At 32.2% G+C, this 21,433-nt stretch overlaps 1 protein-coding gene across 1 annotated transcript in view; it reads right to left on the bottom strand.

Annotated features, from left to right (window-relative positions):
• Positions 1-21,433, bottom strand: part of COL11A1 (collagen type XI alpha 1 chain) — a 202,896-nt gene that overhangs the window by 26,148 nt on the left and 155,315 nt on the right. The window contains exons 47-54 of the mRNA XM_047785169.1: positions 20,091-20,144; positions 18,353-18,406; positions 17,079-17,132; positions 12,114-12,167; positions 11,406-11,513; positions 11,055-11,108; positions 10,298-10,351; positions 8,665-8,718 (exon numbers count right to left, since the gene is read on the bottom strand). Of these exons, the coding sequence (XP_047641125.1) occupies positions 8,665-8,718; positions 10,298-10,351; positions 11,055-11,108; positions 11,406-11,513; positions 12,114-12,167; positions 17,079-17,132; positions 18,353-18,406; positions 20,091-20,144 (486 nt within the window). The remainder of the gene's footprint in view (positions 1-8,664; positions 8,719-10,297; positions 10,352-11,054; positions 11,109-11,405; positions 11,514-12,113; positions 12,168-17,078; positions 17,133-18,352; positions 18,407-20,090; positions 20,145-21,433) is intronic.

Genomic DNA, 21,433 nt, shown 5'->3' with positions numbered 1-21,433 from the left:
TAACAAGCATTTAGAAAATAATCACTTGTGTTACATAACACACAATGTTCCAAGTATCAAAGAACACAATTTTTCAACCTAGAAATATACTACCATTCCTACTGTATCTAAAATTTGCTCTTACCCATTACACTGAGTCTTTGCTATTTTTACTTATGTTATTTCATAGAAATCTTTCACATCAGCGCAAACAAGGCATTTGGTTTGGTAGCTCAATATAGTAAGAGTGCTTTTGGCCTCTTATTGTAATGGGCTACACAATATATATATTCATAATAAATTTACTCTAAAACATATGAAAGTTACAATTGTATTGTACAATTTGTATTTAATTTCCAGTATTTAGCTGATTTTTATTATTACTTAACAAATATTAAAATTCAATCTGAATCTTAATTGTGGTGAAAATTTCTGCACAGATTCAGAATAAAGACAGAAATTTTAAAAAGAAACTTGATCTCTAAGCAACTGTAGTTCATGTTTCTCCAGACTCCCTTGTTTTCCATGTGTTTACTTCAATTTTTGTTGTGAATTGCACTCAAAATCGTGAACTGAGATTGAGGGTGCAGATTGGGGAGAGTAATAGAGATGGTATTAATTGAGGAAAATAAGGAGAGGCAGGAGGATGACTTTCTTTCAGATGCTCTATTAATATTCAAATGGTAGATACATGCTAGTTTTCCATATAGTCTTTTAAATACATTTAAAATGAGTATCAAGCACCTTAACAAACTCAGAAAGTTCTGTGGACTCATTTATCTCTGAGTCAATATATACACCATTAATAATTATTTTCTCAATATCTTCACCCTAACTTCACTTATTATGAGGCGTTCATTGTGCCTCAACCCAAAGATATGAAATGTATAAATTCTGTACAGTCCCTTGAGGCAGCAGCAATTAGGTAACAATAATATAGGCATTAAAACAAGTGTATCTTTTGAATTTCGTACTATTTATGCGAGACAATTTCTGTATAGAAGCATAAGCTTCAAATATTTCTTAATGTTAAAGAGTTGAGTCATATTTTGGTATGCAGATGGTAACTAGATTTATTGTGGTGATTATTTTCTAATGTATAAAATATCAAATCATTGTGTTGTACAGTGAAACCAATGCAATAAGTCAATTATACTTCAATTAAAAATATTTTGGTGTGATGTTTAAAATATTAACCTATTCAAAGAAGGTAAAACAGCCATAATGCCTACTATTTGGGGAATGGAAATTATGAGATTCAACTGAATAAAATACTTTTTCTTATTCTGTGAAAGTTTTTCCTTATTTAATACCCCAAAAAGGTATGGGGTATTAACCTCATGACTGCATTTACATATTAACTTTACAGAACAGAAGATTGATAAATATTTGACTTTACAAAAAGCAAGTCATCAATTGTTTTAAAAAGTAACAAAAAATATTGCTTTTACTGCAAGGGAGAAAAGAAAATCTGAGTTTGAAAAACCTAAAGAATTTAAATACAACTACCACACAGACACAAAATTGTGATTCGATTGAAAGTTTCGTCATCCCAAAGGGATTTCTTTCCTGTTTGAATGAATGTCTGAGGTCCATCATAGTGGAAATCCACATTAAATGGTTTTACTCTATTCTTTTATGTCATTTTTCCAATTTTCATTTATTCTTTATATTTTTTCCAGATGGTGCAGATTTTTTTTTTAAAGAAAAACTAGGATGAAAACAGATGACTTTTTTTTTTCTAAAAGAACAGGAAGTTTCCTTTGAAAAATATTATTAATGCCTATGAACAATTTTTTTTTTTTTTTTTTTTTTTAGCTGTGCCCGTGACATGTGCAAGTTTCTGGGCCAGGGATTGAACCCATGCCATAGCAGTGACCCAAGTCAAATCACTTCAGTGACAACAGCGGATCCAACATGCTGCACACCATGAGAACTCCAGACAAATTTTTGTTTTAGTCATTTTTTTTCCTATTTCTGCATAAACAGAGCGAAAACGACTTAATGTAGTGAATTACTTACTATACTATCATGAAGTAATGAGTATTCTGATTATAAAATGCCTCATAAAACATGACACAATAAAACAGGCCCTGGTTAATTTTCCACCAGTAATCACTGCTACATGAGATTTTCCTTGCTATGAGAAATATACTTTATATGAAATACACAACGTAATCCTTCTCCACTATTTACATTTTACAATATTATTCAGGTTATCATGTTTAAGTTATTTTAGTCATCTTTAGATTTTTTTTTCAGAAAAAAAGACATGGAACTTGGTTTCAAACAATCATAATGACAACTTGAGTTTTAAAATTCCATGGCTATTGAAACAAACTGTACAATTTTCTGGTGCCTTAAGGAAATACACATTTATTCTCAAGTATTAAAATGCATGACAGAATGCACATGTACTACAAATGATAATTTTATTTCCCTACTTATTCAATAACCATTAGAATGTTGTTTCTCAGTATCACTGCCACTTGCAACATTCTGATCAATATTCTATTAGGAAGGTTTATTATCATTTATTTGTAAGATTCACTCAAAGAAAAACATGATAATACTTTTCAACACATTTCTATTCATTGCTACTTCTGCTATGAGATGTGATAGTAAAATTGTTATTGGTCTACTTTTGTCTTATCTCCAATGTAGGGAAACAAAGAATAAGAGAAATGTTAATTTCCATAAGCGATATAGAAAGCTTACTTAAGATTCTAGTTTCTACATGAACTAAAGGGAAATAAATGGTAAGGCAATTCTGTATTGAATTAAATGTGTAGATCAGATATTACAATTATTGTATAGGAGTGTTTTCGCTATTTCTGCAAGGGTGGTATTACATTGATTCCTGCATCAAAGACATTGCTGCACGATGGCTGAATGCAAAGGGTGGTAAAGACAGAATCAGCAACAATTCTCACAATTCACTCTGCACCATATCCCTTTAGGCTCAGGTGCTCTGTGTTCACCTAGAGCATAAACAGAGCGACCTTACAGTTGTAAAATAAAGTTCCTAAGTAGTTATTTTTCATGTATTTTAATCACATTATTATTTCTCAAACTGGTTGTAAATTGCTGTTGCTTGGCAAAGCTATTTCATTAAATTTATATGCAGTCATCATGAATTTAATGCTCTAATTTTTGGCAATAGTTTTCATAGGAAATTCCTCTAGAGTTCATGTTACATGATTTTACATGAATATACACCAACAAATAAATAATACAAATACATACCAATTTCAACAGAAGCACAGTTTTCTGTACTTCTAAAATGTAATTTTATGAAGATAACTATAAATTTATGGCTAATAAACTTTCATTTCAATTTATATAACTCAGAAATTACTAGAATATCTGTCTTATCTGTATATTTCATTTAATATGTTTATTTCATTTATAAATCACGTCATAATTCAAAACCTGCATTTAATCCCTGAAGAAGAGCATCTACTGTCTGCACTCTTGATAAATCCAGATATTAGATGTTGTGGTATGGATATACATATTATTAGTTTAGTCTTCACTCCATCTTGGAAAATAGTTATGATGTCCACTTTATAAATGAGAAAACTGAGATGCTAAGCAATTAACTTGTTCTAAGTCATACTTCTAGGTAGCAAAACATGGATTTGAACTCAGGTCTGTCTGATTCTAATGCAACAGCATTTGGGACTACTTTGTGCTGACAGTAAGCTATAAGGAATGGCAGCTTATAGGCTGAAAAGACCTAAGTAAATAAGCTGTATTTCTATTTTTCCAGCTAAGCCACCAAATATTTTATTTTAGGTTAAGGTAGAGCTCTTGACTAAATTAACTGGTTTGGTTGGTTGCATTTCAGAAGAATGCAAGCATTAATTGCTAGTGTTAAATCAGAGTAAATTATAGTTTTAATAATAAGGACTGTTGAAACTAGAGTAATCTTTTATACCGTTAAGCTGTATTTTACTCTGACAAAGGAAAAAGATTATCGTGTAAAACAAAAAAAGCCAATTAAACCTGCCAATCTATCCAATCCTAATACAGAACACAATTTAACACATTGTATTACATATCGCTTAGGTTAGATTTAATGATGCCACATTTTAAAAGAGGTAAATCTGCATAATATTACTCAATTGGGCTGACCTAAGGTTGATTTTTCTTCTAAATCAAAATGGATGTAAAGAGCTTTGTAAGCAATGCATAGTAGTCACCATCATTCTCAAATCATTAGTAATTCACGGACACAAAGTATTCTAATTTTGTTTACAAACTGACTAGAGTGGAATAAAAATAGCTTATCATATTTGTAAAAAAATGTCTTTTTAAAAATGGGAGGCTAGAACCTCTCTAAAATTTTTGATGAGATAATTTTAAAATAATTTATCGAAATTCAAAAAGGCAGAACTCCACTAAAGAATTTTGAATTATACTAAAGAAAAAGATGATACAGGGAATGAATCAGTTAAGGACTTTAATATCTTAGTCTCTCAAAATACAAATGTATAACTTCCTACATATCATTTGCAACTATTGCAATTTTCTTTTCCCCAGAGAAATGACTACCACTCTAAATTTAATTAATCACTGCCTTCATTTTTTAAATCACTTTGCCACTTATGTTTGAATACTAAACAATGCTTTCAAATTTTTTGCATATTATATAAACAAAATTATATATTTTCTCCAGCTCAACACTATACGTAGTTTCTTCTTAACATCAGGTGTTTGAGATTCAAATTTTCATTCCCATATAATATTTCAGTTTATGAATATATCTCAATACACATATTTATACCTATGTCTCTTGGTAAAGATGTATAAGATTTTATCCAGGGCATTTACCTAGGAATGGAATTACAAGAAAGTAGGAAAAGTTCATTGTAAAATTCTACTAGGTAACAATGAACAATTTTCCTAAAGTGGTTGTGCCAATTAACTCTTAACAGCTGTGTGTAACAATACTCATTACTCTTATTTTTTGAAAACATCATTTCAAACATTTGGCTTGTCAGAAAAATTTTTTGTCAATTGATAGGTGTGAGTGGTATCTCCATTTAATTTTTAGTACAATTTCACAAACTTCTATGTATCTTTTCATTTGTTTGTGGAACGTTTGTGTCAAATACCTTTCTTTCCATGTCTGCACTGATTTTTTTTTGAGTAGTTGTTTGATGTTATTCTTAATTTGTAGGATATACTTAGATACTCTGGAAAATTTTTCTCTGGCAGTTTTATATATGTTAAAGGTATTTTCTCCTGATTGGAGCTTTTCTAGTCTATGTCCTTTCAGTATTTTAGATAAACAGAAACCTTTCATTGTGATATAGTTGATACATTGATCTGTTCCATCCTAGATCACACCTATCTGACCAGAATGTATAACCAACGGTCCTAAATTTATTCTCCAATAATTTTTGCTCAAATATTTCCAAGTTTTCTATTCACACTTAAGATTGTAATTCAACTAGAATTATTTTTTTATGAATGGAGAAATGTAAAGCCAAATTTTATTTTTTCATATAGATGTTAACTGCCCCAGCACAATTTATTTAATAGTCTTTTATACATTGATCTTCAGTGTCTAATTTGACACAAATAAAATTTTTATATATTTTTGAGCCATTTATAAGCTCTCTCTTTACTGAGACCATTTGCCTATATATCTATAGAGAAGTTCAATTATAATTTTACCGACACATTGTCTCAATGTCTAATTTTCTACTCAACTTACTGATGCATTCAAACATTTTTATTTTTTCAAGATTTAAAAATTCCTTTTAATTGAGAGAGTCTATCAAGAGAGGTTGTCTAGCCAGAAATACTAGCAGAAAAGAATAATGTGATTTTTCTACTCTCTAATTTTTAGCTATTTAAATTAAAGAAGAAATTTACCAATTAAATTTGCAATTTACTAATATCATGTAATCTTAAATTTGGATTGAAAAAATCATTGGTTATTCTTCATGTTGTTAAAGCAACAAATAATTAAAATTGGTTGAGTGTATGCAATATTCTTATTAATATACTATTAGTATTTTATACATTATACTACATACTATGTATTATTTATTATTATTATAATCATTTCTAATCTGTGAAAAATGTAACCTTACTGTTATTATAAAGATAAAGAGATTAAAAATCAGAGATTTCTGTTCTTACTTCATCTAAGCAGAAAATGCAGAGGTCCAATTCAGGTGGAAAAGGAAAGAAACACAAATACATGGACTTTCTACTACCCAACGCTGCCTCTTTGTTGTAGAACAGAATATGGTCTAAATCTCTGTATATTAGTGCTAATTGTCTATGACATTGAATGGAGGTCTTTCTAGAAGTTTGCTTTATTCATTAAAAGTATAATTGTTGATAATTAACACTTTCCAAAGTACTCAACACAAATATTCTCAAAACTCTCTGCTATAATATAGACAAAAAGTTTGTCATATTACATTAGCAAGGTTTAAAATTAGTAAATGTGAATGGAAATATTTTGAAGGTTTGTAACCATGTTGGTCGTGTCAATAGTAACTACCGTGCTGAAATGGTCAGTTTCTTAGGTAGCTTAATAGATTATATTATATCTTTAGAAGCTTTGTTTTAGATTTGTATCATATCTAATCCATAGAGGCATGTGATATACTGGCTCATACCTAAGTTTCCTCCCTTTTTGCACGTTTCTATTCATACTCTCTAGTAAATTGTTTTTCTTATTCACTTTTTTAAAATTTCAAAATCACTTGGTTGTTTTCAAAGTGAGTAAGCCACATGATCCACCACTGCCTAGCTAAAGAAATTCATTCATTTCATAACTCTATCACCATATGAAGATGACACATTCCAAATGGCAAGTGGCACTTACTCGAAGTTACCAAAGATTGCAAATAAATGATTTGTTTGACATATTTTAAAATAAAACTGAACTGCATAGCACTTGTTGAGAGTTTGCTTTAGATAATGGAATGAGCTGAAAAGCTGCCACAGATATTAATAAAATATTCAAAAAATATTTTTATATAGTTCCTCCTTTTCTAGAAGTTAGTATGCTTTGAAGGAAGGTTAAATTCCATCTGTATCAAAAGCATAATAATTTATACCTATATAAGGTGATAATTTTTATGATCATAAATATGCAATAACTATTTCATAACTAAGGATAACACACTAATATTATGTGAATATATATATATATATATTATTATTATGTGCTATATGAGTTAAAAACCCTAGCTATAGTAAAATCTCTCTGAGAAACAGGATGAGTAGCTTGCCTGAGATAATACAGGTAAAAAATGATAAAGCTGGATTAAAAGTTAGGTAGTATGACTTGTCTTATTAACCACTACAATGAATAGTCTTCCATCACTTAACTGGGAGAAAGAAAAAAAATGATTTCATGTTTTCTCAGGAAAGATTTCAACCCATTTTCAAAGATATTTTATATAATTATTCTTCTGAAGGATCTGAAATAATAGAATAGATACTGATCCATCTGGAAAGTTTTAAAGGTAGTCAGACTTCAGGTGAAAATAAACAGATCTCCAGAATCATGTTACACTTTGTAATTACTTTCTAAGAGTAACAGCCCAATTATTCTTAGATACGTTTTTGGGACAGTTTTGTTTGTTTGTTTGTTTGTTTTAAATACCATGATTGTGCTTTGGGGCTGCTAACAAATTGAAACAAATAAACAAAATAATAATAGTAATAATAATAATGAGAAAGAGGAAGAGGAGGAGAGAGGTAAAAAAAGGCACTTGGTCACTGAAAAGAAAACTGTGTTCAGAGAAAATATTTACTATAAACTAAGTTTATTTCTGGTCAAGAGAAATGCTTTAAATATTGACTCAAATTTGCATCCTGAGAGACAGAATTAAAACCTGTTCACTCTGTGTATATGAGGATATGTAGTGTGGAAATCTTCCTAAGATAAAGCTACCATCAGAAAACAGGAATGGCCCCAACTGCTCTGTGCCTTTGGATTACTGACCTGGAAATGAGTCTATGAAATATGCTTTGATGTTTAGCAGATATTTTTTTCATGGATATGCTGGAAAATAGACTAAAGGAGGTTCAAGAGAACACTGTATTTTGGTGGAAGTTCAGAAAGAAGCGGGTCAACAGGATTGTTTTATTATAAAAATAGTACGATAATAGCAAAAAGGCAATACAATAAATCTCCTAGTGTCCACTGTAGCCAACATTTTAAACAAGATCTTTTTATGTATATTTTACTATAGTTCTTTGTTAAAATCTTGCCATTGTTTCCAAATCAGAAAGCAATCTAACATTATCTGCCAATTCCTGAACTCACCCTGTTGATACTGCATTCAGATTTTTATAATGTTTTCAACAAGTGGTGGACTTTGAACAACCCATCTCCCTGTGGTACACCATGACCTGACGTTCAGGATATCAGCAGAGGGTTTTACAAGAGCCTACAGCCTTCATACAGTGAAGGAGATCTAAACACAGAGAAGTGGGAAACTAATTTTCATTGTGACAGATTAAATCTGTCAATTAAAGTGTGTTCTAATTTAATAAGAATTTTGACAAATGTAAGAAGTTAATCTCTAGGCCTTATACGTTTCAGCACCATTTAATGGTTTGCCTACATCTTACATACATTACATAAATGTATACGCATAATGGATAATGAGTAGATGTTTCAAATAAAGAATTTTTAAAACTTACCCTTTTTCCAGGAGGACCTGGTGGGCCAGCCTCACCAGATGGACCAGGAGGACCCTATAAAATGTGAACAGCTTTTAAGCAATTGAGTATTATTTTAGAGCCCCCAGCACTGTTCAAAATCTGGACTGAAACCAACTTTCTTTCTTCATTTCTCTGCATCTATCTTCCCTGGAAAATCTCAGCCCTGTTTCAGATACCTAAACTTCCTCCACATATCTATAATTAGAGCTGGTAAATTCATCTGGAAAACTTCTTCATAGCTGGAAAAGAGTGAATTGAATTCCGTCTCCTTAAAACTTTTTAAGTGCTACTTCATATCTGACAAGCATCCAATAGCTAAACTAATTAATGGCATCATATGGTTAATAACCCTATTCCTATCACATACATTTGTGAAACCAAAAACCTATTACTTCTAATTCCCTCTTGTGCGACATTAGCATTTTAAGCCCAGGGGTATGTGACATGCTGAGATATGACTGCATGAGCCTTATCTACACAGAATAAGCCTGTATCTCTTTGCACACACCCAGTGGGTATGGCTCTAGGGACAAAGTTATGTTAGTAGTGCAATTTGTCTTTGGCTCCTACTTAAGTTAGTGCCTTCCTTCACTTCCTCCCTAAATAACCACATGTGGCCAAAGCCCCCTACAATATTTCCCAAATTAAAAATAAAGAATAGCCCAGTAATGCTGAGTACATTCAGGTTAGTGCTTGAAATAATTCATGGTAACCCCAGCCTGATAACCTGGTTTTCTTCATTGAAGTTGTACTTGTTTTTTGCTTGTTTGTTTGTTTTTTTTTCTTTTTAGGGCTACACCTATGGCACATAGAACTTCCTAGTCTAGGTTGAATTGGAGCTGCAGCTGCCAGCCTACACCACAGTCACAGCAATGCAGGATCCGAACCGCATCTGCAACCTACTCTATAGTTTGTGGCAATGCAGGATCCTTCAGCTACTGAGCGAGGCCAAGAATGGACCCTGCATGGTGGGGGACGCTATGTCAGATTCTTAACCCACTGAGCCACAGTAGGAACTCCTAAGCCTTACTTGTTTTTAAAATGACTTTTCCTGTAACACAAATGGAGAGCTAGATGTACCTGATGTACTATGACAAAATCATTAGCACGATATGAGTGCAGTTTTTATTATAAAGACTTTGCTTAATTTTTTTTTTTTTTTTTTGCTTTTGCTTTTTTAGGGCCGCACCTGCAGCATATGGACGTTCCCAGGCTAGGGGTCCAATCAGAGCTACAGATGCTGGCCTATGCCACAGCCACAGCCACGTTGGATCTGAGCCGCATCTTTGACCTACACTACAGCTCAGGGCAAAGCTGGATCCTTAACCCACTGAGTGATGCCAGGGATTGAACCTACAAACTCATGGTTCCCAGTCAGATTCGTTTCTGCCACACCATGGCAGGAACTTCCTGCTAATATTTCTTAAATCACATAAAGTAGGAAATATTCCATGTAAGATTGGCTTTAAACTGGAATTCAAATATAACAGATAATTCATCCAGAAAAAAATGTGTACATGTATAGCTATACTTTTGAAAGTCTGACTATTTCTGATTATTTCTTTGTCTTGCGACGATGCACAGATTAAATTTAAAAAGTGAGCTTACTTACTGGTTGGCCAGGATCTCCATCCTCACCCTTGTCACCACCAACACCATCTTGACCCTATGATGGACAACAGAAAATGAACCCAGGAATTTCTCATTACTGATTTATTTTACCAGAAAAAAAAAAAGATATAATGTACGGTCTTAGTCCTTGAGATAAATTATTACCAGAGAGACAAATAAAAGTATTACTATATTCTTTCAGTTGTTTTTAAGGATTATAGTATCCCAGTCTTTCTATAAAATCTATGAAATTGCTACTACAACAAGCCTAAAATATAGATTGTTCTTAATATATGGGAAAGAAACGGTGTAATTAATATACAAGGACAGTGCATCCTTTCACCATGAACAAATATGGTGCAGTTTTGTTTTTTGTTTGTTTGTTTGTTTTTTTGTGTGTGGTTTTTTTTTTTTTTTGGTGCCATTTGAGAGAGGATTTGCATTTTAGAAGAGATAGGTAAGAGCAAAAGTCCTATAACTTTAAAAAAATTATATACTGCTACTTGAATGATTAGCATGTACAACCCAACAAGGCCTGGAAAACTAACCCAATGAAGAGAGAATAATAATGCAACACAGTTTAATAGTTTCCAGATGCATGGAGTTTTATAGTGGTAGTTGTGACTAAATTTATATTTTCCTTTTCTTCTCATTTTTGGGGATCCGCTTAAGTAATTAGAATTTTCTTTCATTATCAACAATAGAGGTCCTAGGAACCTTCCTACCAAAATAATCCCTTTGTTTCCCACAATACTTACTGCAGGGCCAGGTTCCCCAGGAGGACCAGGATCTCCAGGAAACCCAACAGGACCCTAAAACAATATTTTTAAAGGAAAAGGAAAATAAGTGAAAAATATTTTTATAAAGTCATGATATCCTGAAGTCTAAGCAATAAGCTCATGGTAAAACCATAAGAGAATATCTCCTTTCTCCTGCTAGGAAAATTTTTAAAAATTAAATGAATGGAGAATGTTTATCAACATATCAAACGATGAAAAGTCAGCTTAACCAGCTATGGGGTAATGGCTCACGATTTCTGGTCTTTCTAAGAAAAGCTCCAAAGTGGCCTGGACATAGACGCCACTTTATAGAGGACTGAGGTGACTTACCGGGTTACCCTTAGGGCCGTCGTCACCGGGTGGTCCCTTAGCACCTGGAGGTCCAGCAGCGCCAGGTGGACCAGCTTCTCCTTTCTCTCCTCTTTCTCCTTTGGGACCCTGCACAATGTAAGCAAAGGAAGGATTATCTTACAAGCTTTAAGCCAGAGTTTCTTAACCTTGGCATGTTAGGTCACACACTTCTCCGCTGTAGGAGACTGTCTTGTGCATTGCAAGATGCTTAACACACCCAGATCTCCACTTCTTAGATGCCAGCAGATACCATTCCTCCAAGTGTAACAACCAAAAATGTCTCCTGATATGTAACATCTTTCCTGGGAGTCAAAATCAGTCTGTCTAAACCCACTGAAGTTAGACTAATATAATCCTCATACAATTCATAAATGTTTATTTGAGGTAGCAGGGTTTATTGGTTTCTTTTGTGGACAGTCCACTGTGAAAAAAAATACATACAATAAAGACCTTATAATTTGAATATTCCAACTTGATTTTTTTTCAATCTCTGCATGAATAAAAATATGCAGGAGATAGATAAAATTATTACACAAAAAGGCACTGCATTTGTGATGATTTTTAATGGGTTGGAAAGGAAAAGCAAACAACCGAATCACAGCTAGGAGTTAAGTTACATGTTTAAAATACTCTGAAAGAAATAACCTGAGCCATAACACGGTGCATTGACAACAAGGCAGTACTTACACCTGTGCCTGCTTCCCCAGGGGGCCCTGGATTTCCTGCTTCTCCAGGTTCACCCTATAAAGAAGGGATCAAATGAGTATCAAAACACAAAAACAATGCTTTACACTCTTGTAAAACTGCCGCTGGTGACCACCATACCGTTTTAAACTAGCCCTTAACTCATTACATTGCTTGAAAGGCAGTGGACAACTTTGAGAAAAAGAAGGATCTTTTTCTATTATGGACCTCATTTTTTTTTTTTTTTTTTGCCTTTTAGGGCCACACCTATAGCATATGGAATTTTCCAGGCTAGGCATTGAATCAGAGCTACAGCTGCCAGCCTACAACCACAGCCACAGCAATGTGGGATCCGAGCCATGTCTGCGACCTACACCACAGGTCACAGCAACACCAGAACCTTAACCCACTGAGCGAGGCCAGGGATGGAACCTGCATCCTCATGGATGCTAGTCAGATTTGTTTCGGCTGAGCCACAATGGGAACTCCCTGGACCTTAGTATTTTTATTACTCAAGTGAGGAAACAGAACAATGTAAGCTGGTTGCTATAATTCACATCAGTTAGTTAACAACCAGATCATTAATCAAAGTTCCTACCACACACACACAAAACAGGCATTTGCAAGCTTCCTAAAAATTGTGGGTGCTGTATCAATATGCATATTATAGTTCAGTTTATGGATTGAACAATGTCAAGTTTTTTACTAAAATATGAATTTATCTTTATTATAACAACCAAATAATTTGATAGTCTTCTGATAATCCTCTAAAATATATTTAGTAGAGGTCTAAAGAGGTCTACAGCAGAGATATAAACAAATAAAAAAGACTATTTATAAGATACATATCAGTACTTGGGTACTAATTAAAACTGCTCTTTTGAAGGATATGTATATTATGAATTTGACACTCTTTATGACCTCCTTGTGTAGATGTGGATGGATATTTTCTGCCTTAGAGGAGTAATGAATAAACTTCCTAGACTAGTAGGTTTTCATTATGAAAGTCCACTACTAACTCTTCACACTTAGAGATGCATACAAACAAAATCTTCTATTCAAGTAATCATCCAAGTGAAATAACAGTACATCCATGTACCATGTCTCTACACAAAATTAGTACTAGAAACTGTGAAGTGAAAATTGCTCTAAAATTTTTAAAAATGTGAGGCATGCCTAATTTCCTTGAATTGTTAACTCAGCTATTTCCAAGATTCCTGGCATAAATCCACTGGTAATGAATTGGTTTGAAATGTATACAAACAAATTTCAGAGGAAAGACTATGTTGTATCCATAATTTCTTACTCTTTGAGAATAGGTACATAACTTTTTTTTATCTGCAAATGAGGGAAGATAACGAGTACTTTCTAGAAATGTATTAGTATCATTATTATGTGTAAATTATTTTCTCTCTCAACATGAGTAGGAAATATTTCCAATAACCTTGAATAAACTTTACAAGTAAAATACTGCATTTGCCTTATTTTCAAAGCAATGAATCATTCATCTATCCCAGTATGATGGAATAATACATAAGTGATATTTTATAAGCCATTATTCTCATCTTTGAAAAAACTTAAGCAGTATGCCATTCAAATCAACTGTAAAATGTCCATATTAAATTCTTTACATATGGAATATACACATTATACTGCATACCCTCACTTCGATGTAGAATTTAAAATAGCCAAATTCACACAGAGAGTAGAATGGTGGTCACCAGGTGTTGGAGAGTGGGGGCCACAGGGAGATGTTGGACAAAGGGGTACCAAATTTCAGATACTCAAGAAAAGTAAGTTATGGAGATGTAATATACAGCAATGTGACTATACCTAACAATATTGTATTGTGTTTTTGAACTTTGTTAACAGGGCAGATCTTAAGAGTTATCGCACAATCAAAAAAAAAGTAACTATTTGATGTGATTATTATGTTAATTACCTTTAGTGTGGGGGTCATTTCAATATATATTAAATATCAATTATAAAAATACACAATTTTGGTGAATTATATCTCAATAAAGCTAGGGAAAAGGAAATACAGGAAATCTACTAAGTACAAAATGTTTTCTTATGTTCCACCTTAACTCTCAGTGATATCACGGAAGTTGAAACTAGAGGGGAAATAACTGCATACTTTATATTTTGTATTGATCTGTGGGATTTCATTTTTTTCCTTTCTAATCCCTGCTCATTATAAAGTTAAGTAGATTCTAAAAGATGTATTTCCATTTGTTTGGTTTTTCTTTTAATGGAGAAGAGATAGGAGTAAATAATTGTCAAAACTTCAAAGACAATTGTCAAACTTTGACAATTGCAAACTTCAAAGACAAATTTTAACAAAAAATCCCCTCATTTTGAGAGCAATTCATTAATAGTCTTTTGTCTCTAGAATACAAAGAAAAATTACTTTTTTGTATATTAGAAACAAATGTGCACCATAGCAATTATTTAAGATGAAATTAACTAAAAAGGTCCTATTTTAAATCTTTTTAAAGGGGATGAGACAAAATCACAATAAAGAAATAAAACACTGCAACAAGACAACATTCTATCAAATCTTTATGTCTAGTATCAACAAAGTGTGTTTATTCTAAATAACAATAATTGATCTACAACAATATAAATTCTATGAAGAGCACTGACATAGAAAGGAAGTGCTAGATTATAAATTTGTTGTTACTTATGTAACCATTTTATCCCATGCTATAACGCACTTGTTCACATTAAAGCTCCCTTCAGAAGGGACAGCAAATCACTCTGTATGCCTGAAGTCATAAAATATGCATTAATTTTTAAGGTAATGTTCTGATATGTTTTCTTGTTTTAATGAAAACATGAAAGTACAAAATCCATCAATAGCAAATCTATGTTATATGGAAAACAAGTTAAACTTATTCAAGCAAAATGCAGCATGACTAGAGTATTTTAGCTTTTCTTTTCTTTTTTCATTGAATTAATGACTGGGAATAAATTTTCCAAAATAGAAATGGGGAAGCATTCAGACAGAATCAGAGCTGATGTCAGAAGTCTGTAATCCATACCGAAGTTTATTTTCCTAGATTCTGAAGGAAAAAATGAAATTAGGATTTTACTTCTATCCTACTGTCACATAGAAGTTTTTTTAAATAAAGAAAAAACAAAACTATTTTTTTTAGTATAAAAATTTAGAATCAGGTAAGTTTTATTGTAAGAAGTCAAACACCATCCTGATTGACTGAATTATTCTATTAAGATTCAAAATTGGCAAGGGATTTACCAAATAGGCTTTAAACAAATGGAAACGGTATGGAAGGGGAGTTTCCGAAAACTCCAAACATCTGGCATCCATGTTTATCTTCAAGAGTAACACACAGGATAAAACCATAAAAAAAGCAACTCAAGTACTTAAAACTGTTCCCACTGCACCCCAAAGCTTTAGGAAACAAATAAAATCAGCCAAAAAGGCCTATTAAATGGTTTTAGAATTTGCTGTCTCAACAGAAAATTAAAATTAGAGACTAATTTGGTCTCTGGTCTATCTGGTCAGCATTAGAGTCAAAAAAGGAGGCTGCAAGGGTGAAGAAAGAGAAAAGTATGGGTTATGTTTTCCCTTTTTAGTCAGTTACAACAACCAATGTTCATCTGTCTACTGCTGTGTGACCATCAGAGAGCAACTGTCTCTTCTGCTACTCTTCCTATTATAACTGAACTCAACAAAAAAATTCTTTCAATTCTACTCTCGACTTAATCTGCATTTTTCAACACAAAACTTTAAATAGAAGAATATAAACGAAAAGTTGGTCAATCAATGAAAACAACTAGACTGTTTATGCGGTAAGAATTAGATAATAACTTTTACATATTTATATTTGGCAATTTAGAAACTATTAAAATAATCACATAAAATTGTATGTGTTCCAATATTTTGAATTATAATCAAAATACTAGAATATTGGTGTTGAGAAAAATAAACATCAAATTATATACTCAACCTATTACATTTCTTTTTCTGAAAGCTAAATCCTTTGATTAAGATAAATGAATGAGTAAAAGATATGTCAAAATTTCTGAAACTAAACAACAGAAATTATTTTTACAATTAGAACAAGTCTATACCTCTGATATTTATTAACAAAACTGAAGCAAACCCAAGAAATTTCTAAATTTTTTTCACTGCATAATATTTTATGGTATGAAATTTTATTTCCATCTCTCAAAAGTGATAAATAATTTTTGTAAATAAAGCAAATATCAATGTTAATTTTCTTGAAAATTCTTTTAAGAAATGAGAATGAATGCCCAAATAACAAAATGGAGAATCATTTCGACATTGTCATAAAAAGGAAGAGCAGATATTTTAAATAAAATCATGTTCATGAAAAAAGGAAGCTATTTTGAGCCCAGATATTATGGCACATGCCAACTATTTTGAAAAGTGCCAGAGACAGGTCAAGTATTATTAATGAAAGTGTAATTCCAAATATGACAAAATGAATGTTTAATTCTTTTGTAATGTGAAGGATTCTCTTTTCCCTTTTAAGTCAGCTAAATCAACCAGTATCTTCTATTTTCAGCAATGAATTTGCTAGAGATACAGTCTAGTCAAACATACCTGAGTTAGAGTGGATCCTGATTTAGTCACTTCTAATGACAAAACCTTGATGAAGTTACTAAAATGTTCTAAGATTAAGCTGACTTAGCTTAAAAATATGAATAATAATAATAACAAGAATATCATCATCATGGAGGAGTTGTGTTGATTAAAGGAAATAATCCATGTATGCCACTCAGAATCATATCTGGCAATTAAAAATGTGATATCTCTAAATCATTTTACCTTTAATTATTTAACTATTTGAGTAGATGAGCTGTGATTCATGTAACTATATGTAAAACACTTAGAATAATCAGAAGCACTTAAAATATTAGCTAATATTTTCAAAGTCCTCAGTTCTTGCTGTTTCAAACTATCACTAAAATCCTTACCTTTTCTCCAACACCACCAACTGAACCAATGGATCCTGGAGGTCCTTGTGGGCCCTGCAGTGTAGAAAAAAGAACAATTATCCTTACTCTTTTAATAAAATATAAATTTATAAAGATATATCCATGTTCTTAAAGAAAGAGGAATGTAAGCAAGAATATACCAAGTCATTTGAAAGATGGGATGAAATGATAAACCTTATTGAGTTGTCAGATTTACTGGATAGCAAATAATTTTATTATACCGATTTTCAAATTTACCAGAATTTTGGAGATAAGGTAGGAGACTTTCTAACTCTAGTCATGTCAATTGGTAACTGGAACAAAATTTCAACCTCTCTGCCCATTGAATAGATCACATTCAGATGATGATTTTGTAGATTTTTTAGTGGATCAAAATACGGCTCTAGTTAAGAATTATGTAATCCATGCAGAAAACAATATAAACCATCTATTCGCCTTTAAATAACTTAAAGGGAATTAAAACCTAATAGCATTTTTAATACATCTGCTCTCAATCTATTTTACCCAGTGCTGGCCTGCCAGAATTAAAAGCAGGAATAACAGAAGAGCAATAAAAACAAGAATAAATGACTTGTTCTTTGTGAAAAGCGAAAGTCAAATGGAAAGAGAATATCAAAGGCTATGAATTTGTTAACAGTAAAAATAAGATAAATATGTCATTATATTTCTATAATATTGGAACAGTGAGTCAATAATTAACTTTATACAATCATCTTTATACAATTGAAACATTTTTTTACATGGTAAGAGGTGCACATATTATCATGCACATATTATTCTGACATAGTTTATAGAAGGAAGTACAAACAAAACTTTCAGATAATAGATGCATACATAAAGGATGTTTGGAGTACTGACGGAGACTAGGACAATCCAAGTCAATTACAAACCATCTCCTCAAGCAATTGTAAGAGATAAAGGTTAAAATTGAAACAATGTAGCAACTTTGAACAGTTATTACATGCAAGACACTGTACACCGAGCTGAACAAATGTGGTTCTTATAATAGAGCCAATATTTCTTACTCATCAATAAATGTACACTGAATGTACTCTGTGCCTATGTTATATTCGTGGGGACTAGCTCCCTACAAAACCTGTTTCTCTTCCTGTAAAATGGAGTGAATAAATGATCCTTGAGCTCTTGCTAAACATTTAACAGTAGTATAATTATTGTCATTTTGTCTTAGACACTACCTGCCTTTAAATAATATCTACTAACTTCAAAATAATTAACATATTTGACAGTCTTACATCAGCTCCATTGGGACCTTGAGGGCCTCTTGGGCCTGGAGGACCAGGTGGACCCTGTAAGAGAAGAATATTGAGGTTTATGAAGACCAAAACTCAAATGCATTTCTGATGCTTACATTGTGAGATTAAGAAAACTAAAAAAAAAAGTTTCAGCCTGTAAAGTCACAGTCAATGAAGCATATCAGGGTCATAGGTTATTTGTGATGGATACAGTAGCATGTTAGCCAATGATTCTTTACATAGCTATGGGGAAATAAGAACTGCAGGAAGAACAATTTAATGAAACATTAGAAAAGTCCTATACAGCAGAAATTGGCACAACACTGTAAATCAATTATACTTTAACAAAAGAAAGAAAAAAAAAACTAAGAAAGTTTACTTTTTCTACCTAGTACAATGAATTAATAATATGATTAGAAATATTTCATGCTAAAATATGCTGGAATGCTAGAGTATAAAAGGAACATAATGTTGGAAAAAGAAATGGTGCTTGAGGAGACTTAAATCATTACTTCTCTATTTTTTATTTCTATATTTTGGGGGTTTTATGCCAGCCCTTAAGTTACATGTCCTGGACTTGGACTAAGATTAAAGATTTAGTTGTCTTCCTAAAACAAAGGTTCTCTCTCTTGGCTGTACATTAAAATTACCTGGGGGCACTTTTTATAAAATACTGATGGCCAGAATCCTTTACTTTGAGAATTGTGATTAAATTAGTCCGTAGTGAATGCCGAGGCATTAGCACTTTTTTTAAAGGTCACAGTTTATTCTAATGTCATGGTTGACAAGCTCTCTACTATTACTTATCACCATAGGTCAGGAAGAATGTATGAATGATTCAGAGAACCATAGCAGTCATATCTGGAGAGGAACTTGCTATGTAACTGATATACTGTTTGGGTTATTAATTAGTTATTCCAGTCAGCAATGTTTATGTTCCCTGGTTTTAAGTTTATGGTCATAGTAAGAACACATTCTTCTTTGAAGAAAATAAAAATTCACAGGTAAAGATAAAAATATCAAAATGTGTATTCTGAAAGAAACAAAAATTAGGGGCAATCTTTATTTGATGGTAAAGAGAAATTAGGAAATCTATTCATCACATTTCATTAGAGATTTCAATGACCTTGACTAAGTGTTTCCTGATCTAATGCTGTGCTTAATCAACAAACACATGTATTTCAAAATTTCATTTGAAATATTAAACTTAGAGCAGAAAGCCTGAATCAACAAATGCAAATTACTGTCATAGCATTCTGATTAAGACAGAATTCCTTATTAACTTAAGGATTTGTTTCAAGGTATAATTAATTTTAAATTAAGAGTTTGTTTCAAAGTATAATTAATACTTTGTTAATATCTGATAGTTATTTAAATCCTGGGTAACTATTAACTCTTGTTTCAGATCAAAGTCCAGAGCTAAAGACTAATAAATAACTGAAGTGTGGTAGTTTATATCACCTCAACAATACGTATGCATCAGAGTAAAATATACATAGCAATATGTCAACCAAAGAATGTCATATATTATATAGTATTACTCCAAAGTGAGAAAGAGAAAAGAGGGAGAAATAGTCAAGACAGTGAGAGACTTCAATAGTTTGGGAAAAGAACAGAGAGGCATCAATCTGAAAAGCCATAGCCTTTATGACTATTTACTCATATTAATAAATGTTAAGAAAGATACTAGTAATGTGGAAATTCACAATATATATCGATTTAAAAAATAAAAATTTACCATGGGACCGACATCTCCATTTTCACCTTTTTCACCAGGTGGGCCTGGCAGACCCTAAGAAAATATAATAGAAAAACAATAAAAGTCATTCACATATTTTATAATAAACATTTGGTCAATTTCTAACATAGAATTAAAAAGTAAATATAAAGTTAAATAAGAACATGGAAATTAAGACTCAAACTATAATTTGTCAAAATGCTTACAACAAATACTGACTACATATGATGGACTCTTAAAGCTACAATCACAAATAAAATTTATGCTCTGCATAATATTACACTGTTTGATGTCAGTTATAAGAACTAAGTACATACTTTGGTCGAGGAATTTATGGATACTTAATCTTCTCCATCTCTTCTGAGTAGTATATGGTACAACCAATATAATTTTTTTTCTGAAAAATCTCATCCCAAATTATTTTAGAACACTTATCCAAATGAAGATTTTATAATTAGGTACAGCTTGACAAAATTCTTTTGAAAATAAATAGTCCATCCAATATATGTCCAAGGTTACAAATATCTTCTGAACTTTGAAAAAAAATTATTTATTTATTTTTGTGGCCATACCTATGGCATATGGACGTTCCCAGGCCAGGCACTGAATCTGAGCCACAGCTGCGACCTACACTGCAGCTGCTACAACACTGGATCCTTTAAACCACTGTGCCAGCCATGGATGGAATCCACACCTCCTCAGCGACCTGAGCTACTGCAGTTGTGTTCTTAACCCACTGTGCCACAGTGGAAACTACTATCTTCTAAACTTCTGAGCTTCTGAACTGTTAATCCCACTTCTGAATATTAAAAACCTGCAAAGCCATAAGACCTGACACAGTACACTGCCGTTCTTCTCTCAAATCCATTTTCAATTCAATTGCACTGTAATTGCTTTAGAAGTCTGTGCTACTAAATAAACTCAGAGCAGCTGCACTCAAATTACCTGGCCCTGTCTTTAAGGGAAAAATTATTTTACTTCCTCTTGATCTTCCTAACTAGTTCCCCTGTGCAGAGTTTAAATTATCTCTTTCCTATTGTACATACTTGAATTGCACACTTAAAAACACAATTATGCCACTTGTTTATATACTTATCCTCTGGACAGTGGTCTTCTGGGTGTCAATTTTTTAATCTCTAACAACAAGTAAAGAGCCAAGTAAAAATTGAAGTTTTAACAAAATGCTGAATGAATGATGAAAGGATGAATTTTAAGAAAATAAATCAACAGGAAAAGCTACATGCCATAAGATGCGTCTTACAACACTAGCTTTGATAGTTAAAAGGCTCAATTTTTCCAGATGTTTAATCATAGAAAACACAGCTAAATACATTTTATTATAT

This window comes from Phacochoerus africanus, chromosome 6, assembly GCF_016906955.1.
Source record: "Phacochoerus africanus isolate WHEZ1 chromosome 6, ROS_Pafr_v1, whole genome shotgun sequence".
Taxonomy (NCBI): Eukaryota; Metazoa; Chordata; class Mammalia; order Artiodactyla; family Suidae; genus Phacochoerus; species Phacochoerus africanus.
This window is presented reverse-complemented; position numbering and strand designations above follow the sequence as displayed.